The following is a 24,116-nucleotide window of genomic DNA, read 5'->3' as shown; positions in this document are numbered from 1 at the left end:
CTATGTTATTCAATAATACCAATTAATACAGGTCATTATACCATCCTGTTTACTGATTAGGTATGATTCATCAAAATCATTACTTGACATGTATACATTTAAATCATTTATCCAATTAAGTTAGGTTAAAATGCTAAATGAAAACCAAAGTCAGAATTTATATGGTAAAACAGTCATTCACATGCATGCATGTCCACAAATCCAAAGAGATCAGTAAAAGGGATAATTGCAAGGAATAAGAAATGGATGATTACTTGACAGTGAACTGTGCGGAAGAGATCCTGTCACCAAGTGTTGAAAATGGCATAATGACTTCATCACCTTCTTCCAGGAGAACACCCATAACCTTGCAGTAACAGGTCTTGTTCTCAATCCACAAACTCAGATCACTTTCAGGGCGCAGTCCGAGCTTCCCCCTTCCACCAATGGTATTACATTCTACTTTTTGTTAGGATTAGCAGCTATTGTAAGGTTTCTGATGCATCTGAGGAGGATAAGAAATAATCTTCTTAGTACGAGAAGAAGTTTTTGTGAAAAAGAAAATATTGAAAATTAAGATTTAATTTTTTATAAACATCTCATGTATATCTAAATTTTAATAAGGAAAAAAATGTAATGAACATGTTAGTTTCTACTAAGTTTCTCTCTAAGGATTTAGAGAGGGTGCTCTTTACAAATTTTAAAGAGGATAAGAGAAAAGTATGAATTTTTCTTAAGATTTATGTAATAGAATATACAAGAGGAGTTAAGCTTAAGTGATGATAATTTAAGAGTCTTATAATTGATCTCACTTGAGTGATAGACAAAATACATCAAATGTCAAATCTTATGTCAACTTTATTTTAATATTTTATTTGATTATTAATCTTTGAGTAATTTTTTATTTTGAAAGTCTTCTCTTACTCTCAACATTCATTTTGACTTCTCCTTCAGTTGTTTAACTCTCTCCTTTAGCTCCTTCATGTAGTTGAAGGCTTGGTTGGCTGCTGTGCTGTGTCTTGGCACCCTGTTGCAACAGAAAGCAAAGGATTGATTTTGTTCCTTATTTTCTAACAGTGTTATGTGTTACAAGACTAAATATTAATTTTGGTAATTGTCATATATTATGGTGATTTTTTTTTATATATATTGGTCTTGGGTATCATTTTTTTTTTTATCAATTTTTAGATCTTTTTTTTTTGTCATACCTTAATTCATGTATATTATTGATGTTTATCAATTCAATTATTGGTTTACATATATTTGATGTTATCAATGGAGAAGATTAAGCATATGCATTCACTTTTATTGAAGATAATATTATAATCTCAAGTTCAATCTCAACCTGATGAAAAATTGGAGAATACTCAAACAAGTTCAAACTCTACAAGTGATGAGGATGGATATTCCTAAGGGGATGGCTTTGAAATGACTACTTCAGCATTAATTATAGATTTATTAACTGTTGTCTTACATTATTATAACAATTGTCTTCTTCTATTAATATATTTTTGTTGGGACAATTTTTGTAGGAAAAGTAAAGAACAAAATAATACACTTGCATAGCTAATACATGGAGTTTATCACCTAAGAAGCGTGTCATAATTTGATTAGGAATAAATCAATAAGATGTGGGGTTTAAAGGAGGTTTAGATATTTTTAAATTTAAGATGTGCCATACTTATTACTTGCTAGAACTCTAAAGAGGGGTAACCATATAATATAATTAAATTTAAATCAACAGCAAGATTTTAGTATCATTATGTCTATGTAGATATTAGTTCTTGTGATATCCTTTTTTATATCAATCTCATGGTATTTACAACTTGTGTTTTGAAAATCTTAGTAAGAGAAATAAAAGTTAATAGAACAAAACAATAAATACCTCAAGCATTGGGGAAGAACAGTTATATTTGAAAGTTAAGCAAAACTTTCATAATATATTTTGAATGTTATATTTGAAAGTTAAGATAGGGAAGAGGTTAGCCTGATATTTTTATTATTAGTAATGAAAGGAAAAAGAAAAAAAGGATCAGATGTCAAAATGGATGAGGACACAATAAGGGTAGTTATATATACCACTTAAAACTTTTCACTAAGGATGATGGATTATTATCATTTGTAGAAAAAATTATGTTCTTGAGTTATAACTACAAGAATATATAGGTAAAAATATATTTTGTTTATACAAGGAATATATCTTCCTATAGTTAAAACTACTCTCGATAAAAATATCTTTTGTTACAGTGAATATAAAATAAGCTTCTTTTTATGCAAAGCTTTCTTGAAACTCTTGAAAATTTCAATTGGGTATTCTTAAAAGATTTATCGATGTCATCATATCTAAAAAATTAAATAACGTGATTTAATTTATAAGAACATGACTTTTTTTTTGTGTTTATCTCCCAACCACCATAAACAATAGGCATTGTCTTAGTAACTTGGGATTAATATATTTTATAATTTTCTTCTCATGAAAGAATCAATATTTATGGTGCACATGCAAGTATTGGAGAAATACACAAAGTTCAACATGCGAACGTATTCTACAATCATATGTATGTATAGTATATATACCTTCGACATGGAGCTATATATATATATATATATAGAGAGAGAGAGAGAGAGAGAGAGAGAGAGAGAGTTTGGTATCCAGCCCGAGCTATATCCTTACGCATACGGTATGTTTCTCATGTTTCCAAGTTGGCCCCTCGAATCCAGTGACCACAACGAGGGTATCTTTCTGGGTTTCATTCGAACGGCGTCTCGTCAAGAGGAAGACGGACAATGGGGCCCATCACTAGTTTTATGTTTTCCTCCGCTCCCTCACCGAAACGGTAGGACAGTGGCGATATCTCGGGTCTTCTGCACCAATCGCTCGTTCTTACGTTCCATGGGTTTGATCTCGGATCTTTCGTCGATCCAGTAAAAGGACACTTCCGATCCAATCACAGGTTCTGAGCACAAGGAGCGGCCTACCGGGGATGGCGAATGATTCACAAAACTCAGGTGATCTTCCTTGCTCCCCTGTTTTTGCTCCTTTTCCGATCCTTAATCATGAATTTCCATCGGGATTTGACTTGTAAAGGTCGCTCCTTGGAGCGGATTCAGGTCGATTAGGAAGCTTAGATACGGGTTCGTGGTTTACAGAAAGAACTCCGATCGGTGTTTTCGAGCCATTTGAAAGCCCTAGGTATTTTGAAGAGGATTCAACAGAGAAGTAGAATTGCGGACTGCCCCAAGTTCTGACCTTGCTTGGTGCTTCATCCGAAGTCCTTCGTACATCATCTACACCAACCTAGATATATTATGATGAAAGGATTATAAGCTTCTTGTTTATGTAGAAAAAGAAAAGCTTTAACAATCCACATTGGTGCTTCATGATGATACAATCCGTAGTTGGTCTTGTCAAGTGTAATTGGTTCAGTTATACATTTTCATCTTTTTATATAATCTTGTGGACATATGATGAATGACAAATTTCATGGAGATTCATATTACAGGGGGACTGAACGATAGAATGCTTCAATATCATAGTGACACAAATATCGTGTTTTTCCTTTAGATGGACATTCTATATTTTAGATCTCTCCAATTTTCCTTTTTTTCTCTTTAAATATCATTTTGTGGCTTGTAGAATTAATTTGGTTAAAGAACTACTCAATATCTAGTGATATGCAGATTAATGGGATAATGTCAATGTGGTCTTAATATCTGAATCCACAAGTGAAAATAACAAGGTTACCTTGCACATGGCTCTGGGTCTTGACAAGTTGTCGGGCTTCTAAAATAGGTGACTATCACAAACATGGATTTGTAATTGGCCACTAAAATCTTTGAGTATGTTCCACTACTCTATTAGTTATTGATAATTTGAGCTGCTGCTGCTGCTTATCAAATGTAAATTATCTAAGTCTGTTTCATCATGGAAAGAAAACTGTCGATATTATCAATAACATATTTTTCAATCTGTAGCATCTGAGATGGCCAAGATAGTGGATGATGGTGGACATGAGGTCAAAGGAGAGACCGCCGATGAACCTTCATCAAAACCAATTCATGCGATTCGAGAACCAGTGAGGGATGAACAAGTGCTAAATGCTGTTAAATTTTTGTCTCATCCAAAAGTGAGAGGTTCTCCAGTGATATATAGGCGTTCATTTTTGGAGAAAAAAGGCCTTACAAAAGAGGAAATTGATGAGGCATTTCGCCGTGTACCTGTAAGATGTCCAACATATCTGTTTTTTGTTCTTTTATTAAGTGTTTACTCCTCTTGTATGGGGAATGTAAATTCATCTAGTGCTTTTAGATGCAAGTGAGCATGCTTCATTGTCATTGTAGGATCCACCTTCAAGTGTTGCAGCTGTTGAGCCAACCACAACAAACCAAGGTAATACAACATGTTCTTACTGTACCAATCTCTAATCTTTTTATTGCAAAGTTGTAGAGGCTGATTTTTGACAAGCTTTTGAGGAACCTTGATATATTTGACAATTTCCAGATTCTTTCACCTCATTTCTGGAGCAAAGTAATTGGCCTTGGAGTTCGGTAATGATATCATGGTATCATGGCATATTCTGGGGAATATGCTTTAACCATGCCTATGTAACTTCATTATGTCTTCTGCTTGGAAGAATTTGTACTTTTGAAAAGTGGACCTGTAGGCCATTAGAGCCATTATCATTCGCCTAATCCTTGATGAGGCCTTATGTCGACAAAGTTGTGATCCTATGTAGACACATTCCTTTTCATAACTTTTGATAAAATTGTTTGATATCATGGGAAAATTTGTTGTAGACACCCTTATTAAAAACTCTTGATGCTTGAGTTTGATTTTGCCATTTTGGAGCTACCACATGAAGCAATTAATACTTGAGAAGTTATTTTTGCTTCCTGTGTGCTCATCTTTTCAGTTTTAAAAAATTGGTAACCAGTTTTACAAAGTGAAGTTTTAAATTGGAATTATAAATTTTTTTAAAGAAGTTATGGTTTAGGATTAAGTAAAAGTCATTGTAAATTTCTATGTACCTTTGAGTAGATGCTGCTTTCTTATGTTTTTTGGATGATAATGTTTAATATTAATGTCACTTTTTGGGTTGCCTTAACATAGAAAATGTATTATGAAGATGACAAAAGACTAAGTTGTGTACTTTTGCTAACAGTTCACCTCTAATTCAAGCATAAGTAGTGTTTATGATTCTACTTTAGTTTTGTATGATCTATCCATATTAGAGGGTCGTCTTGTCACGGACAAAGCTGTAAATAAGGTATTCGATGTAATGCTCGTGTATGTCTGTGTCTTTTAGTTTTGTTCATGCTTTGTAGCAAGTAGAGGGCTTGTAGTAGACTTGGCAGCCTTATTTTGGTTGGCTTTTGTGGCCATTTCAGGCTTGTAAACGCAGGTCGTGTGTAGTCATCGTGCATAGACAAAATTACCCAGAAACAAGCCATTTAGGCAGTCATTTTGAGGATTTTCTAACTTTGCAAAGTGGTGCGGAGTGTCAACCAACACAGCACTCAGGATCTACCCGGGTGGCACATGGCTGGATGGGCTTTTGGGGTAGTGTCTAGGGTTGGTTCGCTACCTTGTTCTACAGTAGTGTCATGCCTATCTACAGTAGTGTCATGTGGGCATTTGTGGGGACCACCTTGGACCTTTTGTTGTGCGGTTATTCAAAGTTTGTGAAGCCTATATTTGTGATTTGAATTGCCTATCAAATGTTTGCTAAAATGACTATTTGTGGGATCCCGAGTTAAACGCTTCCTCTAACCTGTTTTTCTTTTACGGGTCTTTAAAGGACCATAAGAGGTTTAGGGAGGTTGATCATTTGCGGACGGACACGTAAGGGTGCCACACGACTTAGGCAAAACCAACTAAGACCGTGATAGATGGTATCACAGCGGGACAAGCACACTTAGAAACATTTGGCATGTAAACATCTTATCGACAAGTTAGAGGACAAGGCCGAGTAAGTGGATATTGCTATCATGGACACAAAGGAGAACAGGATCGACGTGAGCTCTATAATATGATAGCGAAGGCCATGCATGAGAGTTGTAGTTTGTTTTTCCATCAAGGGGAATTGCTCTGAGAACACAGAAGTGTTGAAGCAAGTGGCCAAAAGGGGTGAAAACGTGACTATGAGTCTAGAGGGACTTAGCTACCCAAAATATAAATGTTGATTAGAATGGAGGTGGACTCGGAGGAGTGTTACGGAGCTGCAAAGGCAGATCTAATGATTGTGAAGAAGAGGATGCAAATTGGAGATGACGGATAGTAAGGTCATGAACATGACAACGCCATAGTACTGCAAAGGTGGGACTTTTGTAGAGTCGTCGATCCTTTGCTCTGATAGAGGAAGAGCGCTTGGTCATGAAAAAAACCGAGGAGGTGAAGAATGTAAAGGTAAACTCCAAGTACCGAGACAAGGTTGAAGGGCCGATGCCAAGGAATTTCGTAAGACTGATGTCAACGGACTTCCCATCAAAATAGCTGAAAGTGGAGGACTTCATGTTGATGCAGGAGCGCTCGACCAAGGAACAAAGTATGCAGTATATGGTGCTGTACCTTTTCTACTTATAGTAGTAGACAACAAAAATAGTGGAGAAGAAGGTACAATCCTAGAGGTGAGTAAAACTATTGGAGACTTGCTCTAACTCAGAGTGAAATTTTGCTATTTTCGTGCAAAACTTCTTGCATTCTAGAAGTTTGATAGCAATGAGAAAGCAAATCGCAGTAGCTAACTCAACGCAATGAGTGCAAACATATCGGGTGCTTTGGAAGCATGAGTAGGGTAGGTGAAGACTAGTAACTAGCTCGATGTATGGAGTACAACACTCGAGGAGACAAGAGAAGCCGAGTAATATTTGCCTTCTCAACTCGTAATAGAATGAGCGAAACCGAGTACCATAGTTTTTTTATTTATCTAACAAAAGAACTCTGTATAGGTTCAAAGACCCTTTGAAGAAACTTGGTGGAAGACAACGGTTGTCAAATCCTCACCGATGGTGATCGGTGCTACTGAAAGTAGACTGTCTGCTTCATTTCCCAACAGAATATTAATCAAAAGCGGAAGTGATGTAAACCTACTTGAAGGCGACAACTAAGTGGAAATGGAGTCGATGGGTAAATTTCGTGAAGGAAAGACTTCAAAAACTTCAAAGTTTGTGAGATAATGCTTGTTAAAGCTCCAATAGGCATCAACCCAGTTTAAGCGGCGTGGGACATTTTAGAGATTGACGAATAACAAGGAAGTTGTTTTCCTTTATCTAAAGGATCCACAGGAACTAACAATGATTAACACAATTAGATTGACCCCACACTAGAGTCAGAGTTATTGGTGAGTTGAAACAGCATAGCGGATCAATGTTCAATTGCTCCAACATCGTAGAGAATAGTTGGCAGTCAAGAAGTGCATTGCAACTTGAGCAGAAGATTGAAGGTTCAACAAAGACGAGGAGATGCAGCATCCACAAAGGCTTTGACAAGGACGTCGAAAGAATAAGTGGGGGAGAATGTCACCGACAAAGCTGTAAACAGGATGTTCAATATATTGCTTGTGTATGTCCATGTCTTTTGGTTTTGTTTATGCTTTGCACAGTATATGGAGGGCTTGCAGTAGGCTTGATAGCCCCATTTTGGTTGGCTTTTGTGGTCGTTTCAGGCTTGTAAACGCAGGTTGTGTGTAGTCGTCATGTAGAGGCAAAACTGCCCATAAATAGGCTATCCAGACAGTCATTTTGGGGGTTTTCTAGCTCCATAGAGTGGTGCGGAGTGTCAGTCAGCACAACACCTAAGAAGTACCCAAGGGGCATATAGTTGGATGGGCCTTTGAGGTAGTGTCTAGGTTTGGTTCGATGTCTTGTTTCACAGTAGTGTCATGTGAGCACTTGTGAGGGCTTTTAGCTGTGGCGAATCACCTTGGACCCTTTTTCGTATGATTATTCAGAGTTTACAAAGTCTATGTTTGTAATTTGCATTGTTTATCAAGTGTTTGCTGAAATGACTACTTATGGGATTTTGAGTTAAGCACTTCCTCTAACCCATCTTCTTTTTTGCAGGTCCTTAAGGAATCATAAGAGGTTTCGGGGAGGCTAACCCTTTATGGACAGACATGCAAGGGTGCCACACAATTTAGGCAAAATCGCTAAGTTCATGATAGCTTGATGCATGAATGCTGATCGCTTAGCACACTCACAGGGAAGAGATGGTCTGTTCGCTACACTCACATGTAGGGTAGAGGTGGTTAGGTTTCAAGGGTCACATGTCGATGGATTTGGTGTGGTTGGTTTCCTTACCTAGGCTCGAACTTGGTTCGAACCAAATTAAGCACTTGCCTAAGCAGTCCGACAGTTGGGCTAAGGGGCACTCTTGGACCACGCCCAACCAAAGATCTTGTCTGATACTTGGGTCTCACCTCACCTCACCCGAGCACTTAGGCGAGTGCCTCAGCATCTATTGACATCACTGTTGGTGTTTAACAGTGCATCGACACATAGTACACCAATATGTATTGAAGTGTGTTTTGCGAAGAAGAGAACTTATGATCATGAGCCTTAATTTCAACCATTTTAATTGATTTTAATGGTCGATACATACCGTTCTGGGCAAAAAGTAGTTCCATGGTTTGTTTCACTATATGATGGCTTGTTTTGCAAACTATAATTGTTGAGATCTTTAGATTTAGTTAGCCAAAATTTGAAAACCATTTGTTTGCTTTTACAATGTCTACTCCCTATGCAACTCATGGAAACCTAATGTGACTTCTTTGTCTTTATTGTTTCATTTTATGACTTCTACTCCCATGTGCAACTAATGGATATTTGGACAAGAAAATGTTTTCATTAATCATATCCATAACTCAATTTTTTGTCGTCTCTTCTTTGGAAATTTCAAAACATCATCTGTACATCCCTGGAAACCTAAATCCTGGTGGCAATAAATCTCCATGTCCTAGAAATAATGAATCCGCCTGTATATAGAGCTGAACGACATCCCAGATTTTTACAGAGTCCAATAGCATCCAGATTTGTAGAATCCAAGTTGAAGCTGCAGGTGCTGAAAGATTTGGAAAAGCATTAGTATGGGTAGCTGTTTGAAATCCTGATAACCCTTTTGAGAAATCTATACTTATATTATCTAGGTAAATCTGGTCTTCAATTTGCCTCAGCTGTTCTGCATGTCATAATAGGATATTCACATAAGAACTAGCAATTCAAATCCCTACCAATTGTTAGTCATCGATCACTGCATGCTTATTTAATGGTTATTGTACCTGATTTCTGCACAAGTTTGTAACTTGAGTCATTTGGACTTGCCTGCATTGTTTATCTTTGCAATGTTAACTGGCTTTCTCCTTTCTTCTGTTGTTAGCTGTCCAAGAAAAATCATCTGGAACCTTGCAGCCACAAGTTGCCAATCAAGTTTCACAACAAACGCCTTTTGCTTCTGCAACTACTAGCTTGCGTCAATCAAGATTTCACTGGAGTATGGCTCTTTTTGTTGTTGGACTTGCTGCTTCGGGAGCTGGAACAGCAGTGCTTTTCAAGGTACCAATTCATTTAACTGACATCTATTCTTTTTGCTAGTAGTGTTCAAACTGCTGATGCTTTGCTGCCTGTAAGCATAAGCTAGCTTCAGAATCTTTCGATGATTCTCAAAGTTCTCTTGTACCATTTGATATATAGAAAAAGATTGTTCCGAAGTTGAAAGCTTGGATTCGGAAGGTTGTGGCAGAAGAGAACGATCTCAAGTTTAATAAAATATCAAAATCTAACATAGCTGAAGAAGCAGCAGAAGCTGCAAAAGCAGCTGCTTCTGCTGCTGCTGCTGTTGCTATTGCAAGTCAAGAATTGTTGAATGCCAAAAATGAAGGTCATCATCTGTGAACTATTCTTTTTACTGATCTGTAGATCATATTAAATGTTTAAACTTTTCATTTTCTTGTTAGAGAGGAAATACTTTGAGGCTTTTACTAGAATGTTAGATGTTCAAGTAGAAGAGATGAAATCCATGGGCAATGCTATCCGCAAAATGGAAATTACAAGGAGGGAATTTTCGGAAGACAAAGGGATACAAGAATACATGCAATCCCAATCATGGAAGGGTAAGTTAATGGAATAAGCACTCAGTTATACTTTTTTCCCCATAATATTACTTATCAAATGGTGATCCTGGAATAATGACTTAGTGACAAAGATAGCTATTCATCAATTGCTTGCAAATTGAAATAAAATACTTTGGTTTTAAGAAATGAGAATCTTGCTTAGTGAAGTTGTTATGATTTTCTTTTGATATTGAATGAAGAATGATATAACTTTCTTGATAAAGGAAGTAAAATCTTTTGTTTTTATAACCATAGAATTTATTATCTTTATGAATAGTATGATGGGCCCAGAGTCCTTCAGAAAATGACTGAAGCATATCTTCCATTTAAAAGAATGATCTGGTGATGCCTTTACCCGGTTGGTATTAACCATCTTCCTGGACAGAAGGGAAAAGCATCACACCAATTTAGCATTTTGCTGACTGCAAGTAGTAACCATGATCCATGAATTATTTATCCATCAGCTATCCTTATGAGACTTACGAGATCTGTCTATGAAGTCTTGTCTAGAAATAATGCATGTCATGAGGACACAACTGATGGCATAGAGAGGTCTTCTTCTTCCTCTTTCTTTGAATCTCACTCTACTGCAGTTTGTTATTACCACTTCTTACTTCTTTCCTTGATACTCGTTCTTTTGCAGTTTGTTATTACCACTTCTTGCATTTCCACAACTCTGAACTCTGAAGTAGGACTAACTTTGTTAGTGATGTAGTGATCTATGATAGGCTGATGAATATGCTGGACATTTATATTTAGATTTGCTGCAATTGGGAAATCGAACACAAACAATGTGTAATATGGTATCTTCTATATGAGTGTATTTGGGTTGGGTATTTGTTTTTTGTGAAACATGTTACTGCAACTGATTTTTCCATCTCCAGGTTTATTTTCAAATAATTCTGTCTGTTCTAGTGATAAAAGATCATGACTGCAAAACCTATTGTTGATGTTGGTTAAGGATTGATGTTTTCTAGTTGTTCATATTTTTGGTGTAGTAATCTGTCCATTCTTTTTGAAGCTCAAAAACTATAACATAAATGAAAATTCAAAATCCTGCTACAGCTATGCATAAAACTATATTTGGCATAGTAATATGCATTTTTCATAATAGATACCTTGATTCCCTCTTTGTATTAGATAATTTATAGCTGTAGCAAGATTTCTGATAGCTGTTTCTGAGTTGTAAACTCAAGAAGCATTATGGTCTTAGAACAATAAGTTAGCCATCTTGGTTATTGGGTAATTGTTATCAAGGTTTGACATCTTGGGTATAGTACCTATATTGGTCCCTGGTCGAACTGATGAATCTAGTTCGTATCAGCAATACTGATACATAGTCCGTTGGTATATGCTACAGTAGCAAAAAGTGAGGGAGGAGGAGAAGAGAAGTACGACAGTCTGGCTAATGGTGGCAGGCAGCTGGTGGCAATGGCATTCTCCTCACTCTAGGGGTTTGGGGATTGATAACAATCGGGAGAGAGAGACATAGAGACAGAGAGAGATGGTCTTTTACGGACAGACACGCAAGGGTACCACACGACTTAGGCAAAATCAACTAAGTTTGTGATGGTACGACATTATCTAGTCGTTCATAAAAAGCAATCTTATGCTAAGCCTATATGCATTAGGGTGATGAAGGAAAGCAGTGGGATGAGAAAAGTGACGGTGGTCTAGGGGCAAACCACCCACTTTTGCCTGGGCACACTCTGTTCCATTCCTTGATTTCAGAACCGAAGTAGAATGAGTGAGAAGACTAATCTTTTCGGAACATCATATAGTAGGTTCCTTGTGTGCTTTTTTCTTATGGAAAGCATCGAAAAGGATAGCATGTATGCTCTCGACCTTGAGACAAGCCTTTACTTTCTCTTTCTCCTTTTGACTGAAATCAATGTTTTCTTTCTTGGACCTTATGAAGCAATCAAATCTTTAAGACTGATCTCCTCAGAACACCAGCCAGTGGAGTGCTTTCCTGTTTGTGCCCTTTCCATGCTGACTACTTGACCTACCCCGTTGGCTATTTCTAGGTGGTATTAAGAACTTGGTAAAATCTGTCAAACTTGGTTGGTGTTACAACAACAAAAAAGAAAACCTATCTAGATGAGATGAGGCATGTTTATGAATTATAGTACTACTACAGTTGTCATGCTTTTCCGTGTGCAACTAATGATCATATACAACAACAACGACAACAAAGCTGTAAGTGTGACTATTTAGGATTGACTCTATGGATCTTTTACCGTCATTGAGATATGTAAAAATCTATATGTCATATGTCATAGCAAGGTCATCAATTTCGAATAATACCGTCCGGTACGGGCGGTACATACCGGTCCGTCAGCAGATCGGTATACGGACTACCTGTTAACGGACGGTATATATATATATATATATACATACATACATATATATACATACATACATACATATATATATACATATACATACATACATATATATTACCGACGTCGCCTTGGCAATGTCGCCTTTCCCTTCTCCCACGCGGGGCGACGTCGCCGAGGCGATACGACGTCGCCTTTTATAAAAATATTTATATATAAAAAAATCCTTTATATATATATATATATATATATATATATATATATATATATATATATATAGGTGACGTCTCCTTGGGGAGAAGAGAGAGGCGTTGCCGTCGTCAAATTTTTATTTTATTATTATAATATATATATATATATATACCGAACGGTATACCGCTCAGTATATTGTATCGTACCGTACCGAACGAATGTCGAAACTCCGGTATGGTACGATATTTCAATCCTTGTGTCATAGTATCAAATATTTTTGTTTAATATGCATATTTGTATGGCAATTTATTTATCAAAGGCTTTTATTTTCGTCCAAGTTGATTTTCCAAGATAAATGCTGTTAGCAATTATGAAATTCTGATTCATCGTAGATGGCTGTACTATTTATTTCTCTGCAATCCTCAGGGACCACCAACAATCCATGGAGAACAAATCAAGTGAAGCAAGCAACTTCTAATTTTAATTCAGGCTCAAAGGTTTGTTGTGACTTTTGCTATCTGTATTCCTTACAATAAATGTATGTAACACTAAGTTGCTATTTGAAATCTGTAGACAATTTTTTAACTAGTTCAATCATTCTTTTCAGCATCTGGAAGTAAATGGTTCTCCTGATATGGATTCTGGAATAGGTTGTCATTCAAATTTTGGTCACTTTTAACTTCCAATTTACCTTGCAAATTATGATTTTGTTCTCTAATTCGATTTGTATACAGCGAAGCCATTAACAACCCCTGCTTCCATGGAACCACCCCATCCCAAATCATACATGGAGGTAAGCCACTTGGGGTTACTCTGGTAAAATATTATTTGTATCCATGAGAGAAGAACTGCAGCTTTTTGGTGCATTAACTAAATGCAGCAAAATTTTGTGTTTTTCTTTCTCTGGTGGATATCCAGCAATATCTATTGCTTTCTCTTGTAACTAGTTAATTCTGATTTTGACTTTGATCTTCTCATTTCTTCTTCCCTCCTGCTAACACGTTTATGTGAAATTCATGCCTTGAACTTAATCATAATTGTTTGACTATTATCTTTATTTCACTTTGAGTTAAGAGACTCATCCTCATAGTCATTGCATATATCACTATCTCAGAAAGAAATGGTTTTAGTTCCATTGTGTGGCCACAGGTGATGCTAAATTCCCAAGTGTGTTTTTTGGCCTTTTCTTGTATTGTTCACATCAAGGTTCGCCGTACCATACCGTACCGGCCTTTCGACCTGGGCTCGGTACGGTGTACCGAGCGGTACACCTGATTTCACAAATTTAACCCTCTGAAAATACTTGAAAATTAAAAAAAAAGTTAGGATAGGGTTTTTAAGTTACAAATAAATATAGTAATAGTATAAGTTTAGCAAAATCAATGTAAATTAGGTAAGAATAGTATCACATATCTTTTTCGGGCTTTGAGGTAGTCTTGTTCGAGGTTCGTATTTCAGCCCGTTATAGATTGAAATATCTACAGAAAAATCAGTTGAATTGTTAGACTATTTTGTTATAATATAAACTCTAAGATTCAAATGAATTAAATAATCACATATGTAGATATACCTGATTGTTGATTCTACCACCAAAACGAACGACGGGCCTCCACAGGTGGTGGATCGAGGTCCTCGATCCGATACATCTACATATCAATATGATACGTTTGTTGGACCTAATCATGAAATGGATCCCATGATATAGTGTATTGATGCATCGTATGCCATTGATGCATTAATGTGGTGCTGATCGTCATGAATCATATTTGTCCGAGGCAGCTCTTGAGGCATATATTGGTGAATGTCAGAGCTTCTACTTTCGCTACTGATCTTAAATATCTTAATTACTCTCTAATTAAAGAAAACGAATATGTACCTCTTAATTAGAAAGTTCTTTCCTCTTAATCTTCCCAAATTAGCCTCGATTGAATTCACAAACCGTTGTTTTATAGAGTTTAGGAGAGAAAAAAAAGTTTGAGAGAGAGTTTAAGAGAGTATAATGAAATAGGGGAGAGAAGAATGGCTTAAATAGAATGAGAAAGGGCTCCAACAGTCAAATCGACCGTTACTGAGTGGTACCGGGCGGTAACGGTCGAAATCGACTGTTACCGCCCGATATTACCCCGTATCGTCCGATACGAGGTTTTTTTTAGCGTACCGCCCGGTAGCGGGCGGTCCGCGTACCAATAGCCCATCGGACCGGTATGTACTGCCCGTATCGGGCGGTACGATTCGGTATGGCCGACCTTGGTTCGCATATCATATCCATGGGACAGCTGGGCTTTTCTTTCACTACCTAAATGACAGTAAAATTTTGTGGTATTCTTTAGTGGATATCCAGCAATGTCGATTGCTTTTCTTGTAACCTGTCAGCTATAATGGTGCAAGTTTGGTATCCTTATTTCTTTTCCTCTCCCGCTAAAACATTTATGTGCAATTCATGCCTTGACTGTATTGATAATTGTCTGACTAGTATCTTATTTTGCTTTGAGTTGAAGGCTCAATCTTCATAGTGAATGCATATCTTATAATTTCATAAAGCAAAATCTCTGCTGCATCATATAGTTTAGTTCCATGTTGTGGCCACATAGTTAATTCTAAATATTCAGTTGGGTTTTTTGGCCTCTATTATTTAGGAAAATATGGAATGTTCAAATAAAGTAGTTCTAATGATGTGTCAATGGAATTCTTGATGGGAATTACAATTTTTTATGACCATTCAGTACATTAACATATTTGCAGTTTAGGTTTAAGGAATTATCTATTGACAAAAAATATTTGCAATTTAGGCATGGTAGCTTTAGATCTTCCGATCAATTCTAGATCTGAAGATTTTATGTTTCAAAAAGCTTAATTAATTAAGTCCAAGTTTTGCCTTATCGTAACATACCGCTTGGTACGAACGGTATGTACTAATCTGATAGGGCACCGGTATGGCCGGTACATTGATGCGCCTCCATATACAATGCGTTGGTATGCTCGGTACATATCGTACCAACAATTGGTCGGTACATTGGTATGGACTGGTAAGGCAAACTATGATTAAATCCTAATAAACTGATATTTGGTAAGAGCCAAAATATACAATTCAGGGCTTAACTATAAGAAGCTTATAGGTAGTTAATTAAGGTTCTATTTTGCACTAACAAATCTAAGATATCATAAATTGGTTTTCGCAAGTTAAATCTAATCCTGTGGGCTATGTCGAAGTTAGTGATTCACAAGGATGAGGAAAAAGAATCCAAAGCAAGTACAGGCTATTATTTTTCTCAGAAAGGAAAGAGAAAGTTTAAATAAAAAAAAAACTCTCTTTATGAGCCTTCATTTTGAGCAGTTAAATATTTTTAAGGTTAGCTTGCATTTTTTATCTGTCAAATCAATGAACACTGTGTATGTGAGATTTATGGCTCTTTTGCTTCTAAACTTTTGTGCTTTGGTACATCATTCCTGGTTTGCAGATTATAGAAATGATACAAAGAGGGGAAAAACCTCCAAACATCAAGGTGCATTGCTTCTTCCACTTGTTATCTATGTTAGACTTGTTTCGTTATGAGTCATTTTTAAGTGTTTTTGCACTTTCATGTTACAATGAACAGGAGATTGATGACAACCCTCCCAATCCTAACCAGCCAATATCTAAACCTCTTCTAGCTCCTAAGCGCAAGGTTTGGACTTCAAAAATTCTTACCTTTTTATACTACCTCCATAAGACTACAAGGTTATATAAGAAGAATGTGGTTATAGATGTTACATAGACCAAGGACTCAAATACAGGTCTTGAATCGAGATTTCCAACCTTGTTGACACAGACGGATAACAAAAATTTATATATTGTAATATGTGCTTGTGGATTTACACTGTACTAGTCATTTTTATTGGATTTCTTATTTGGACTTTGAGCCATTTGGTAACCAATTTTTGTATGAAGTATATTGTTTTCTCAACACTTGTGATATTATAACTTGTCTATTTGGTTCTGCTTGAGCACAAATTGTATAAGGACTAGGATATGAGAACCTACCTGTCATTTTAATTCCTAGGTTTAATGGTAGGATTCTCTTTTAGGGATGTCAATTTTTTTGAATTAGCATAGATTTGTCATTTTGGATTTTCTCTACCTACAATTTTATTAATTTACAGCATAGTATCATGGCATTGGTTTTGTTCTTTTAGCTTATTTTACAAATTATCCACTATTCCTGTCACAGCCTTGGGAAGTCACTCAACAAGCTGAGCAGAGACTCAGTTATGGACTTCACTCCCAAGCAAATGGCCAAGGACTGAATTCTGAGGTCCGAGAGACCAATTCTCAGCCAAATGGGAGCCATTCCAATGGCTCAGAGCCTTGGTGGAGAAAGAAAACCATTAAGATCTCTGAGGTCGAACCTGAATCAGAGGAGCAGTTTTATGATGCAATGAGGGGAAATTCAAGTCCAATGAAACGAGGATGGGTTCCTCCTCAGCCACCAACACTCCTGATGCCAGAAGCTGCTGATGCTATCAGACAACTAAAACCATCCATTCAGAAGCAGCAGTCTGTAGACGAGACCTTGACGGTTGGCTCTAGCAATGGAGAAGACCTTGATGCAAAAGCATCCGATTCAATCATTGAACCAGAAATGTCCGGTAGTACAGGGATGGACTTCAGTCAAGCAAAAGATCAGGAAAGGGAAGTCAGTGTAGAAATCAACTGAACAAGTATAAAGGTTTTAACCGTTGTTAAATGTATATCAATGTTCTTGCACACTATGGAACAAAGTCTTTGTCAGTCTAAGTTTACATATTTTTGTAAGTGTCAATAAATAACAAAACCTTACTAGATGAGAATCGTTGGAGTGGATGGGTATGTTGAGTACATTGCTGAATGTTTACTGCTTCAGATTTGCTTCCAGTTTGATGGCAGAACTCTTATTTTTTTTGGGTTCTTTTATTTGTTACACTAGTAACTAATACGAATTTTGAAATGAGTCTTTTCCTACGTCTATGGTTTTTCTGGCCTCTATTTTCTTGTTGATGAAGTCTATGACATGTTTCCTAAATATTTTGGTTGTAGCATTATTGGTATTTGATGCAGTAAATTTTCATTTTAGCTGCTTGCTGCAACTTAGAATAGCTATCTATGTATATGACTGCAGTGAACTAACTGGGATGTTTTGTAAAGACTTTTGTGTCATCATCATGATTGCCTGTAATGAAATGATCTATGATGAGTTTCTCATTAATACAGGATGCATAATTTTATGCCTATGATATCTTGATTTGAGAGTTGATAAATTACTATGATGGATGAGAAGTCTTATCATAGCACTAATACTTCAATTCACTCTGTACTATATAGTCCGAAGCATATTTTGTTATTTTCACGAATATTTAAAATGTGTTGATTCTTGTAGCTATCGGATCTTAAAAGATATGATGTTCAACTGCCATCAGGATAGGATGCACATTCGGAAAGATCATTCTCATAATTCAAACTTAAACTTTGATAATAGATATAAGACATGAATATTCGAACACCATGTCATCGTCAGTCCGATTGCTACTCAAAACGCTCTATACATATCAGCTGAAAGTGGTTATTGCTTAATAGAAGTTATGATTCTTTTGTAATTAATACTATTTTTGTTTGCCTTTGTGAGTTTAGGATCCAAAAGATGAGTTAAGGTTCATTTTAGCTCATGGTTTTGAGTTAAGGTTCACTTATTATAAATCATTAATATAATGATATATATAATTTAAGTTCTTTTAAAATAGTAAGACCTCCACTAATAACGGGAGGTGGCGTCATCGTGGAAGCGACCACCAGCAGTAGCACTAAGCCACTACTACATAACAGGATGTCATACGCACGCAGCATCTCCCGCGATGATGATAAGCTTAGGAGTTTCCGGTTCTGCCTCAGGTGGATGTGCATCGACCAATCTGATGCTACACATATAATGGTCTCTTGGTCCCTCTTCATCCTCCTAGGCGTCTTCGCCTCTATCGCCTCCCATTTCGTCCTCTCCTGCACCCTCACCCACTACGCTTATGATGTAGTAGTCTAGCTCTCGCTCACACCCGCCTCCGGCCTCTCTTACCTCTACGTCTCCGCCTTTGTCCGTTACGATGGCCTCTATGGCTTCCTCTTCCTTGATAAGCTAGTCGAGGAGAGCGAGCGGGTGTGGGAGGGTTACATGGACCAACTCAACTGCTCCTTCCACTTGCTCTTCGTCTTCATGATGTCGTGCTTCATTAGGAAGGTGTCTTATAAGGTATGGTGATACTCATCAGAATCAAAACTGGTGCCATTCACAATGGTGGGCGACATGGTGGCATGAGCCCTTGAGCTGGCGAGTTGAATCTACCGAATGTCACTCACCAGCTCCAAGGTGCATGCCACCATGAACAACACCCACTCTGATCCTGACGAGTACCATCATACCTTGTAAGTCAATCTCCCCCATGAAGCACGACATCACGAAGACAAAGAACAGGAGGAAGGAGCGGTTGAGCTGGTCCATGCAGCCCTCCTGCACCTACTTACTCTCCCTGACCAACTTGTCAAGGAAGAGGAAACAACGGAGGTCGTAGCGAAGGATAAAAGTGAATAGGTAGAGATAGGAAAGGTCGAAGGTAGAGTTTAGGAAGAGATGGACCACAATGTTATAGGCGCAACAAGCGGGGGTATAGGAGAGGACAAAGTGGGAGGCAATGGGGATGAAGATGCTTAGAAGGAGGGAGAGGGATCAGGAGACCAATGCATGCCTAGTATCGAATAGGTCGACGCACATCCACTAAGGCAAGACCAAAAACTCTTGAGCTCATCGTCAATATGGGAGAGGTTGTGTGCGTACGATGCCTTGCTAGGCAACAGTGGCTCGGTGCTGTTGTTGGCGGTCGCTTTCATAACAACGTCTCCTCCCGCTATTGATTAAGATCTCAATTTAAAAAAAAAACTTAAATTACATATATCATTATATTAATAGTTTATTATAAGTCAGCATGTCACGTGAGCAGACTCTAACATCTGTTAACTTAGACTTGACATAAAGGACTTATATGTTACATTTTTTAAAATGTATAAGTTACCTTAAATACGAGTAAACCATAAGGGCTTAAGAGATCAATGATCAAAACCATCGGGTTAAAATAAATCTTAACTCTAAATTATATATATCATTATATTAATAATTTATTGTAAGTTAGTATGTCATAATGTTTGTTAATTCAGATTTGACGAAAATGACTTATATGTTTTGTTTCTAAAAATATAAGAATTATCTTAAACATGAGAAAACTATAAGTGTATGATCAATCACATAAGTTAAAATAAACCTATACTAAGTTCAGCCAAATCCATCTACCACCCTGCCATTGATCTTGCGATTGAATTGGATTAAAACGGTTGGTTTGACACATTTGACGATCAATAACTACCTTAGCAATGATCATTTAATAGAATAAGAAGTAATCTTTACCGTGACATCGTGGCTCAGTAATAGCTTGAAACTTACATTTAACTCGAGAATAAGGTTGACTTTGGATTAGCTCCGAATTCGTCCAAGAATCAAACGGATCCAATCGCCACATCACGATCGTCCATCATTTGGGGTGTCTCACACGCCATCGCCGTTGGACCCAACAACGAGCTCGAATCGTCTTCTATCATATCCACATACCCATCAAATGGGCTCGTCCTCGGCCCATGAACACACCCCTCACTACAAGGCGCACCACGACAGCCACAAACAAGGGGGATAAAACTCTCCTGGTGCTTGATCGAACACCTCGGCCTCAAACCCACACACCGACCGGAGGAGGCAAGCAAGCCGAAGCCGCCGAGGCGATGGCGCTCTCTCTCAACACCCCCTTCCTCCCCACCGTCTCCATGAAGCCCTCCTCCGCCAAGCTCCCACTTCCCGCCCAGGTAAACATCTTCTTGAATTGGTGGATTGGTTCATGGGCCGTGGCAATCCCATAGGGTGATGACTGCTGTCGTTTGCTTAGGTTGGCGGAGGGAGATGGGTGTGCCGGAAGCAGGGCGGGGTGCACCCGGAGTTCTACGAGGACGCGAAGGTGTACTGCAACGGGGAACTGGTGATGACGACGGGGGGCACGCGGAAGGAGTACGCGGTGGACGTGTGGTCCGGGAACCACCCCTTCTACCTGGGTAGCCGCTCCGCCCTGGCGGTGGAGGACGACCAGGTGGAGAAGTTCCGCAAGAAGTACGGCGAGCTCTCCTCCCTCATGGAGATCCCCGTCCTCAAGCACGGCGAGATCGTCCTCCCTCAGAGGAAGAAGGGCTCTGCCAAGGGCAAGGGCAAGAAGTAGTAATCCCTATCGACCCAGTTGTTGTCTCTTCTTCTTGTTCTTTATGCTGGTTTGGCTTAATTAGAATGGCTTGTCGACATCTCTCGACGGACATATGCCTGAATGCTAATATCTCTTGATGGCTGTTTGGTTCACAAAGGTGGAACTTCTTTCGAGATTTGCATCCAAAACCCTGACTTTGATGTGTGTCAGGCTTGCGGGAGCTCGATGGTCTCATAATGGTCTGTTCTTGTGATTGATCTCGGTGCCGGTACATGCGCAATTGACTTGCTTAATTCTTTTTGTTAGATGTCAGTTGTTGTGTATCTCATGTTGTTATGCACATCTATTGCTTGCAAACTTCGTTGTAGTCTGTCTAAGCATTCCTCTTAGAATTCAAGTAATCCCATCAGTTATGGTGATCCTCCATGGGGTAGCAGACATGATTGGCTACAATTTGGGTTTAAGATCGAATGCTGCATGTTATATATCGTTTTTGTCTTCAGTTTGTAGGCAATTAAATCAATCCAAAAGTTGGTAGTATGTTAAGAGTTCAGTGATAAGCCTGTTCTGAGACGAGGGGGGGGGGGGTGGGGGGGGAAGAAAAGGTAAAAACTACTAGCACTCATCTCATAGAGATAAGCTTAAGACACTGGTGATTCTATCTTGATCTTGATGTATGCTTGGCTTAATTAGAATAAATTTTTAATTTCCTTTTTTCTTGGTTAATATCTCTTGATTAACATGTAATGGCTTCCATTACCCTGTAAGCCTGAATGTTAATATCTTATCTCTTGATGATTGTTTGGCAGAATGATGTTCAAAACCCTAACACTGGATGTGTTGGGCAAAGCATTATTTGATCTTCTCATATTAGTCTCTTCTTGTTTGCTTTCTTAAAATTAGTCGATGTACTATCAAATGGCTCACATTTTTTTTCAGATGGAATTTTTGTTTTTTGATAGTCTTATATTGTTGAGAAAAAAACATGGGGGTTTCTCCTCTTCCAGGTTGTAAAATTTTGTTGGCATAAAACCTATATAGTTTGGTCCTTTTCGTATAAGCACCTTCTTAACAGAATATCTAGCCAACCTCGATTCTTCGATTCATGTTGTCATTTTTAAGGAAAGTAAGATGTGTGGTATGTCTTTGCCTGTTTCTGTAGGTATTTCATATTGATGCCACCTCTTAACAGATTGATCACAGAACTTACATGTCCACCAAAACTCAGCATGAGGCAACCTTGCTGCATCGTCCCACTTTTCCCCATCCTACATACACAAAAATGAAAATGAAAAATAAATCACTCTTCTTTTTAATGACATGGAAACTGTGACTGGGTAATGTTGTTAGAAAAAACATAGAACGGTTTGTTTTTTCGTTGACATATGAGTCAAGATGATGATAGATAGGTAAGCGAAAAAGTGCAAGTTCTCATTATCTAAGCAAAACTTGAGCAGTTGCCGACTTCCGATACCTAAGTTCTAGTGCTTTGCCGTAAGTCTCAGGTTAGAACTTTATTGTTGCAAGTTCTTAGTAATGTTTTCATGTGCCCGTAGTTTTTTAGTTGATTGTTGATTCTAATTAATTCATGAACTCCAGAGAAGATTTGCATACATACTGCTATCAGCATGAATCTTGTGCTCGGTAGGGTTCAGACATATTTCTAAACACTTGGTAGGTACCCGTTAGATCTTTTCCATACAATACGAAAAATACACAAATGAACCCCTCTGCCGTTACAGTTTTAAAGCATATAGTTTTTTTTGTTTTTTGTTTTTTGTTTTTTCATTTAGCTAATCTGTGAGTTACATACTTATGATCTCTTAGCTACTGTGCTATTATGGACATCCGAAGGTCTGTTGGATATAGGGATTGAGGGTGTATATTTCATTCAAGAAATCATTTACGGCCAAACATTGCAGGGTTATTTTGTGAAGAAAAAGAAAATAGAAAAACTTCGAAAACAATCATGCCAAAATAAAAGTCAACTGTAATGTTCAGTATTTAATGGTTCAATTAAAGGTCAATGTCAGAATGGAAAGGTTTGATACAGGTATGGTACTATATATTTTTGATCCTTGGGAGCAGGTGTTGGGCAATCATATCAAAGGTATTCTCAACCAAGTACAGGATGGATACCAGAGTAAAAGGTCAATAGGTTGACCAAATGGTAATGGACCAGGATTTATATCCAGGTATCATGAAAGTGACTATGAGTAAATCTCAGACAAACAAATATTTAGTTGACATGATAAATAGGTACCAACAGCTGTTTAAACAATGTGCATGTGTGGTAGTACAAAGCAGAATTATGCAACTTCGCAAGGTACAGAGTATTCAGCCACAGGTATGCATCTTCAACCTAAATATTAGATATCTCAAGAGATTAGGTGCTTTCCAGGTTGCATACTGAATTATACCTCTTGTCATCCACTCTACTCTTACCATTCAAGCCTATCAAATCAAATTGTATGTATACATACACCAATGCACCGGTCGATTATGCTCGTTTTAGTGTTTCAGTTTCAGTTTCTCCACACCTCAAATGCTGCTATTTGGGAGTTTATTTCAGAATAAGAAGACATCAGTCATATATATATATATATATAGTCCATCGAACTATGATCTCTGATAAATATTTAAACGAGAACAGCTCGGATATATCGACCGTAGGTAGGTCTTTGGTCTTTAATTTTCTGGAACGGTTATGAGGATTTCAAGTACAGTTCAGCCAACTACTGTGCACTAGATATTTATATAGATTCGAATGTATATAAATGAGTGTAAATTTGAGGTATACCTTAATCTATATCATAGCAACAACCTATTTCTATATCTTAACATTGTTGCGGGATGCCAAGTGGTGATAGACTCGGGAAGCAAAGCAAAGCATCTGAAGCTTTTTTTTTTTTGTAGTAAACTAGTTTTAAAATTGATAAAATTTGAAGGTTATGGATCCATCCCAGCTTTATGATCTTCAAAATAATTTTGAAGGTGGAAGAAATATGTGGAAAGTTGTTGGATCTCAAGGTTGAGACATCTTAAGCTAAGCGACTTGGCAACTGACAAAAGTATCTACGGATTCTTGCCACCGACTTACTTCAGTGTACCTTAATACTTGCTGAGAGTAAGGGGGAGTCATCAAGTGTTCTGAATTGTTGCTCAGATGAACAATTTTTATCCAAGCATCCTCTGAAGACTA

At 37.6% G+C, this 24,116-nt stretch overlaps 2 protein-coding genes across 4 annotated transcripts; both read left to right on the top strand.

The window, feature by feature from the left end:
* The first annotated feature begins 2,805 nt into the window (after nucleotides 1–2,805).
* Nucleotides 2,806–17,510, top strand: LOC135609377 (peroxisomal membrane protein PEX14-like). Of its 3 annotated transcripts, XM_065102575.1 has the most exons (13): nucleotides 2,830–2,988; nucleotides 3,091–3,258; nucleotides 3,955–4,199; nucleotides 4,321–4,369; nucleotides 9,353–9,528; nucleotides 9,667–9,853; nucleotides 9,930–10,085; nucleotides 13,046–13,116; nucleotides 13,227–13,269; nucleotides 13,354–13,412; nucleotides 16,078–16,122; nucleotides 16,216–16,284; nucleotides 16,828–17,510. In XM_065102575.1, the coding sequence occupies exons 3-13, from the start codon at nucleotides 3,963–3,965 to the stop codon at nucleotides 17,311–17,313; spliced, it is 1,578 nt and encodes a 525-aa protein (XP_064958647.1). In that variant the 5' UTR covers nucleotides 2,830–2,988; nucleotides 3,091–3,258; nucleotides 3,955–3,962; the 3' UTR covers nucleotides 17,314–17,510. The 3 variants fall into 3 exon arrangements, with proteins under 3 accessions (XP_064958648.1, XP_064958646.1, XP_064958647.1); XM_065102574.1 differs by lacking the exon at nucleotides 3,091–3,258 and having other exon boundaries at nucleotides 2,807–2,988; XM_065102576.1 differs by lacking the exons at nucleotides 3,091–3,258; nucleotides 16,216–16,284 and having other exon boundaries at nucleotides 2,806–2,988.
* A 2,859-nt stretch (nucleotides 17,511–20,369) lies between these two features.
* On the top strand, nucleotides 20,370–21,087 carry LOC135609376 (large ribosomal subunit protein bL31c-like). The gene is made up of 2 exons (XM_065102573.1): nucleotides 20,370–20,528; nucleotides 20,609–21,087. The coding sequence occupies exons 1-2, from the start codon at nucleotides 20,448–20,450 to the stop codon at nucleotides 20,930–20,932; spliced, it is 405 nt and encodes a 134-aa protein (XP_064958645.1). The 5' UTR covers nucleotides 20,370–20,447; the 3' UTR covers nucleotides 20,933–21,087.
* The last annotated feature ends 3,029 nt before the right edge of the window (nucleotides 21,088–24,116 follow it).

Source organism: Musa acuminata, chromosome BXJ2-4 (assembly GCF_036884655.1).
Source record: "Musa acuminata AAA Group cultivar baxijiao chromosome BXJ2-4, Cavendish_Baxijiao_AAA, whole genome shotgun sequence".
NCBI lineage: Eukaryota > Viridiplantae > Streptophyta > Magnoliopsida > Zingiberales > Musaceae > Musa > Musa acuminata.
Note: the sequence above shows the minus strand (reverse complement) of the source record. Positions and strands in the feature narration are given on the sequence as shown.